We start from the raw sequence: 7,413 nt of genomic DNA, 5'->3' as shown, positions 1-7,413 counted from the left end.
GCTGCTGCTGCGGCAGAGCAAGTACCGAGACTTGCTACTGCCAATACATCCACAACATGCTACGGTAAGCATGTAAGAAATACTGCTGCTGCACATATAACACATATGAATAACCCCCATATAGCATACATGAATCACCCTGTAGCAGATCTATACAGGTGGAGCTGGGGAAGGTGGAGGGTTTCTGAAGTGCGCTGCAAACTGCTACAGCAAACAAAAGCCAGGTATTTGAATATTGAGCAGTAAGCTCAGATACAGGAGAGAACCAATCAGCTGCCATGTGACAATGATGTCGCCAGGTCAGATTGAGCTAGACCTATCAGACTGCACCATCTAGAGTTTCATGCCAGAACTCTGTATTTGTATAACAAGCAATTTCCAACACAGCTAGTATGATGTTTCTCAGTAGTCTCTCTTCTCATGTAATAAAATTGTTTTTAACATAAATTAATATTTTATGTATACTTGGCAAATAGTAAAAAGTGGTAACCTGCCATTTTCAGTTTAAGGAATTGTTTTTTACCTGATCTAACACTTTAGTTTTGTTGGTGTAACTTTATGTATTTAAGTTGATTCAGTGATGCTAAATAATAATTTTGATTTGAATAAAATCATTCATTTAGATATTAGCACATAAAACACGTTTTAGGTTAACATTTTCTCAGTGTACAGTCAGTATGCTATTATTTCAAAAATTCCTACCAGATTGTACATTCTGATCACATCAAGGTTTTATTTTGCAATAATTATTAACCCTTACTTATGTATTATAGTTTGCAATAACTCTGCAATATGCCAACCAAGGCTGTATTTATTTGATCAAAAATACAGTAAAAACAGTAACATTGTGAAATATAATTATAGGCTTTAACATAACTGTTTTCTGTTTGAACATATTTTTAAATGCAATTAATTCCTGTGATGCAAAGCTGAATTTTCAGCATCAATACTCCAGTCTTCAGCGTCACATGATCCTTCAGAAATCATTCTAATACGCTGATTTGCTCCTCATTTTTATTATCATCAATGTTGAAAACAGTTGTGACCGTGATACTTTCTTCACGATTCTTTGATGAATAGAAAGTTAAAAAACATTTATTTGTAATGCATCCTTGCTAGTATTTAAAAAAACAAACAAACAAAAAACAAATGTATTTTCTGTTTTAGTACTTTTCTTTGAAAAATGTGTTGATTATTACCTTGTAAATCATTAGGCTAAATGAATGTAATATTTGTCCACCACAGCATGATGCAAATCTCTTGTAAATGCAGTACACTATGTTCTAATTTGTTAGCATCATGTTGTTTGTTGCATTTTCATTTAACAGAATATCACCATATATCTGTTCTGGTGAGCTGAGTAGCTGAGGTCTGCCATAGACTGCGGTCTGCACCAGTGCAACAATGGTGCATATTGCATAATTAATGCGAAAACACCATCTATAACAGTGTTGCTCATTGTACCGTATAATGTCATTATCTCTGTCAGTGTATCTCTGTAGTCAGCTGCAGTTTACTGAATGGCCATCATGTCTGTTGCAGTGTGCTGTGAAGCTGTGGTCTGCAGCAGGTGTGTGTGTGTGACTCATGATGGAGTGAGTGTCCTACAGTTCTGTCTGACCCCGCTGCTCCTATCTGGGCGAGCAGTGGAAAGAGCTGCAGCCACCAAAGGGAGGGAATGAGAGAAAGTGCAAGAACACGTTGACATCATCTCCCCGTTACAGGTATCGTTATTGTGAAACTTGATAGTGACCTTCAGAGCAGGGACCTCCGCAGGAGCTCTATCATTTACACTCTTCCTGTTCTAATGGCACATCAGCATTCACAGATGCATGTCAGCAAACTCGTATATGGGTCACCTGTTTGACATTGCAAAGACATTTTGTTTATAATTCGAATGAATAATTATGACGTTTTTTTCAGTATGCTGATAAAGAACGAACCCTGGATTAACACTGCCAAGGGGAAATACTATGCAGCACATAAAGACAACCATGACAATGAATAAACAAGCAATAGATGAATGAACAGGAATATTTACAAATAACTTCAAACTGAAAATATTATTAAAAACTTTAACTGACATGTAATAATTATCTCAAGTTCAACACAAGCAAAGTTATATCATGTGAAACTACATTGCACTTTCCCAACCTCAATAACGTCTTATTCTCAAAGTAAAAATCCTCATTCATGCAAAGAGTCTGCTACTAAGCATCAGTTTTTCACTTAAATATTTTTCTCTGCCTTAAGACATTAGGAGGTAATAAGAAAAAACTTTTTTCTTCTTTTTTAAATGATGTTATGTGAACAATCATCCCTCTCGGTATAATGACAATTGAGAAATTTCTCCTCCCAGACTTGATCCTCAAAGCCAAAAAAATATATATATATTTTTTATTATTATGTTCTAATTTTCTTAATCACTGTCTTGTTTTCCTTAAAACAAGGTGGATTTCCTTGACAAGCAAAATATATTATGCCATTAAATTTGCAGTATATTGTTTTAAAGATATTTACTGGAAATCAAAACAATTATTAAGGCTTCTATTTTTGCTGTTGCATGGATACTCCCTGTCCATACACATCATCACATGCTGTCAAAGAATGTAGGAGACATCTAAATCTAAATCAATCAAAGCATCTTTTCATAATGTTAAATATGTTGTCAGACAAGTAAATGGGAAAGACGGTCTTCAGACTGATTATTTACCAGAAAAACATGTGTTTCTACCTCCACATGAACAAATACTAAATGTTTATGAGACAAACATACTGTCACCATTCATGATTGTTCATTATTTAAAAAATAATAATAAAATAGGCTGTGCTTATTTGATGTGTAAACACACTAGCAAGACTAGCTCAGCAATTAGGAAAAACTGAAATTAACAAACCTTCCGAATAATTAATTATAGAAATAATAAACTAAATTACATTCTTTAATTCTGAATGTTCACTCAACATTTTGTGATGTAACTTCATCACACTGTTGTGCAATTTAGATTTACAACAGGCCCTGTGAAAGTCATTTTTTTCATTATCTGTCCTATAAACGGTCGAGATTTTTGTACACATCAGAAACTAATAAACAAGATTATGTAATGGCATTGCTCGTATTCTGCTCATTTTCTCGAGACAGCATGACCCGTGGCCCAGCCCGTGCTCTCAGACGACAGATTGCAGCGGATTGCGTCTCACTAACAGCAGAACAGCTAAATTCAAAGATTCGAATAAGATCCGAATTATAATTCGATGTCTAATTCGATTTTTACGACGTAATTATACAATATTGATTTTCTACCTCCACATGAACAAATACTAAATGTTTATGAGACAAACATACTGTCACCATTCATGATTGTTCATTATTTAAAAAATAATAATAAAATAGGCTGTGCTTATTTGATGTGTAAACACACTAGCAAGACTAGCTCAGCAATTAGGAAAAACTGAAATTAACAAACCTTCCGAATAATTAATTATAGAAATAATAAACTAAATTACATTCTTTAATTCTGAATGTTCACTCAACATTTTGTGATGTAACTTCATCACACTGTTGTGCAATTTAGATTTACAACAGGCCCTGTGAAAGTCATTTTTTTCATTATCTGTCCTATAAACGGTCGAGATTTTTGTACACATCAGAAACTAATAAACAAGATTATGTAATGGCATTGCTCGTATTCTGCTCATTTTCTCGAGACAGCATGACCCGTGGCCCAGCCCGTGCTCTCAAACGACAGATTGCAGCGGATTGCGTCTCACTAACAGCAGAACAGCTAAATTCAAAGATTCGAATAAAATCCGAATTATATTCGATGTCTAATTCGATTTTTACGACGTAATTATACAATATTGATTCCCCAGGAAATACACAAACGCACGAGAGACGTTTACTATAGATTAAATATTTTAAATCAGGCAACACTTTTTTAAAGAGTTAATTTATAAGGCGTCAACATGATGTAAGTGTCACACTTGTAGCCTATTATTACCATTTCTTTGAATCCGTCTGTAAAGACTGTTCAAAATGCATATGGACATATTACATAACGTTATCATACCAAAAACTGACCTATTTGGTATTCACCATAATCATCACTGCAAGTGTATCCCACTAGAACGATATAATTGTCATGCTCTTATTTATAAAAGCAATTCCACGGCTGCCTATGAGGCCTGGGAGGTACACAAGGGATTTCACAGAAAATTAATTAATTAACATAGTATATTTAAATAAATCACTAAATCTAAATTATAAATTATTTGCACAGAAAATAAATTACAGAATTACACGCACTCCGCACTGACATAAGGAGAAGACTGCTTAAGTGATAATAAAAAGAGGACCATATATCGGTGAACAAGCACGCCAAGCCAAAACCTATCCAAATACGCACCTGATGATGTTACAGACCTCTTCCTTGAATATCCTTGGCTTGTCAATCCCCGTGTGGCCTTAAAATAGGGCGTCGTGCTGTTAATTCATCACTCGCGGTGTTAAACTGGATGGCACGCGCATCACGTCGTGTGTTTTGCATTGCCACACTCCGTTGTCATCAGTTACACGGAAGACAGCGCGGATCTTAATCCAGGAGAAGAGTGTTTTCAGTCTACTCCAGACACTCCGTTGTCACGCCCATCTCTCGCTCGCAGTTCTCTGCCGTTAAAGAAATCCGAGGACGGGTTTTGCCCTCGCCCACATCATGCGCCTCTGCGGTTGGTCAGGGAGCCACTACACTCGTATGCCCCGCCCCCGGATGCGAGGTTACAAATCCAATATGGTAGTGAGCTCATTAATATTCACGAGCCAAGCCTTCGCCATTGAACGGAAAAAGCGCAACGTCAGGAGTACCTCATTAATATTCAGAAACCAGGCTTCGGCATTAGAGGATTTCTCCGCCTAATTAATATTCATTAGCTAAGCGTAGGCTTCGTAATTTCGCCTCAGGGTGGCGCTCGTGAGGTTGTTGGCACCACATCACTGCTGTTGCATACGCGCGCAGTGACGCTCGAGCGAGGGATCTGACAGCCCGTGGAATCCTCCGCATTCTCCACATTTAGGAGTCGGAATACACCTGTGGAAATGCATCAGTCCTTTACACCTGTTATATTTGCAGTGATTGTGCTGTGTCACTTTCAATGACACCTCTTAATTAAGACGACCATCTCGCGCGACGATGCGCAAGCTATAACCTAATCAGTCAGTTTTATAAAGCTGTATGAAATTAATAATATTTTCACAACAAAATAAAACAGCTAATACATCCAACTTGTTAACCCCGAGTTCTGTTTTTAAAGTAAAAAAAAAAAAACTTGTCACAAGGGTTATATGAATCAAAAGTCTAGATACACAAATATGTGTTTTCTCTGGCTTGTTGGTTTCAAACACCTAGTTCAAAATGTTCTCAAATAACTGTGAACCGTATCCACCAGTTCGAAAATTAATTTCATCATCAGTTAATATAAAAAAGTTAACAATGGTATGTTACATTTTAAAGTTTCGCAGTTTCGTTATTTTGTGCTTCAAAATTCTCTAAATGAATAAGCCAGTAAGGCAATGGATGGTTCCGATAGATCAAGTATATAAATTATAGCCTATTCAAAATTAAGCTACTTAAAGTAATTGTAACGTTATGTATTTGTAAGACATGCTTTACAAAATGATCCCTATCTATCTATCTATCTATCTATCTATCTATCTATATTACAGATTAGACAAATAAGTACGTAAAATATGCATGTAAAATCCAAAACAATCTCTATACCGATACAATTTTGCAAGGAACTGTGAATCGGAAATGGGGTAGGATATGTTAAATACATATACTGTATTGCTACCAAAAGCTGCAAATATGCTGTAATGGTTACAGAGTCCCAATGGGCCGTTATGTGTTTCATAATTTTTGCAGTCATTTTTCTTCTCCCCATTCAAGAGTGTATCATCATCAGCTGTCATGAGTTGTGAATGGAAATATGGACTGGCAAGACCGTCTCGCGTTGATGGCGTCATTCTGTGGCGCCAAAACAGTCTCCTCTCAGCTTCTGCAGAGTACCTCCATTGTGGACATACACACTTATCTAGGACGAAAACAAAATCACGTGTGTGGTGTTTAATGTGTCACCCACATCTGCTGTTTTTTAGCGCGTCTTGTGGTCTTTAGCCCCTGTCGGTCTCGCAATGAACGACGACGATGATTTGATGTCAAGTTTTCATGCAGATCAACTCCATGCTAATGTGGCGTCTGTTCCTGATGGACTTTGCTGGGTGTCAGTTCTCTGCTGTTTATTGCTTGCGTGCTCCTATGTTGGAAGTTTATACGTTTGGAAAAGCGATTTACCAAGGTATAGTTCGGAGCCTTTGGCTGTGTCACAAAACCTTGTGAGCACCCTACCTAGACAGCATTTTTAGGCATTGTAACGACAGATTCGACGTTTACAGTATATTGTTTAAATCTAATGTTCGAAAACATTATTTCAAGCTTGAAACGAACGTTCAGTATTGCTTTAAAGTCAAGTCTTTAAAAAAATACTATTCGAATCAAATGTTTTAAAATGCTTTTCAAATCGAACGTTAAAAATATTGATCAAATGGAACGTTTGGAACTATTTTTCAGCACAAAATGTTTCCATTCTTTGACATCAACAACATGAAGTGCATGAAACATTCCATTAGTAAGTTGATGAAAAACTAATAATTAAATCTTAAAAATGTTAAATTAAAATTAATAATTTTAACGTAAACCATCAAGATAAAACATTATGGATTACATTTTTCATTATGATTTATTTATTAATTTTAGTCATATTTTGTCGTAGCAGCCTTACTGTAAAGCCTGTCTGATTTTTTCCTACCCATTGTTTATGTTTGTCTTGTCTTATGTTACATAAACTGATGGTAAGATGCAAACTTATTATTGCATTATAACAACACTGCTTGCTTGTTTGTTTGCTTGTGTGGTTGTTTGCACTAACAGGGATCATCCTGCGGTAATAAAGAGGCGCTTCACCAGTGTACTGATTGTATCCGCTCTGTCTCCAGTGTTTGTGTGGGCATGGAAAGATTTCACAGGCATCCAGGTTAGTTTACTGCAACACAAATGTTTAGTCCTTACTGTCGTTTGCTTTATGTTTACCATGCTCTCTAAAACATATGGAAACATGTCAAAAGGCATTTGGTTCAGAGGGATTTTGGGGGTTTTAAGGAGTGCATTGTTTTAAAGGGGTCCTATTATGCTCTTTTACAGTCTTGATTTTGTTTTGGGGGTGTACTAGAACAGGCTCTCATACTAGGTTGTTCGAAAAACACATTATTTTTCACATATTTTACATCATTACACCTCTCTCCCCAGTCTGGCATGAACGGCTCGAATAGTTCCTGTATCAAATGAAGGCCCGCCTTCTGAA

General features: G+C 36.4%; 2 protein-coding genes across 2 annotated transcripts in view; one reads left to right on the top strand and one right to left on the bottom strand.

Annotated features, from left to right (window-relative positions):
- LOC107731914 (E3 ubiquitin-protein ligase pellino homolog 1-like) overlaps positions 1-4,714 on the bottom strand; it is a 20,622-nt gene extending 15,908 nt beyond the window's left edge. Inside the window, exon 1 of the mRNA XM_016543119.1 lies at positions 4,407-4,714. The gene's annotated coding sequence lies outside the window, so the exon portion shown is untranslated. The remainder of the gene's footprint in view (positions 1-4,406) is intronic.
- Positions 4,715-6,010: 1,296 nt separating this feature from the next.
- The window catches only part of LOC107731886 (CAAX prenyl protease 2-like), a 6,690-nt gene continuing 5,287 nt past the window's right edge, over positions 6,011-7,413 (top strand). Inside the window, exons 1-2 of the mRNA XM_016543074.1 lie at positions 6,011-6,351; positions 6,984-7,086. Coding sequence (XP_016398560.1) covers positions 6,188-6,351; positions 6,984-7,086 — 267 coding nt within the window. The 5' untranslated portion in view covers positions 6,011-6,187. The remainder of the gene's footprint in view (positions 6,352-6,983; positions 7,087-7,413) is intronic.

Source organism: Sinocyclocheilus rhinocerous, unplaced genomic scaffold (genome assembly GCF_001515625.1).
Source record: "Sinocyclocheilus rhinocerous isolate Xijiao unplaced genomic scaffold, SAMN03320098_v1.1 scaffold1841, whole genome shotgun sequence".
Classification (NCBI taxonomy): domain Eukaryota; kingdom Metazoa; phylum Chordata; class Actinopteri; order Cypriniformes; family Cyprinidae; genus Sinocyclocheilus; species Sinocyclocheilus rhinocerous.
This window is presented reverse-complemented; position numbering and strand designations above follow the sequence as displayed.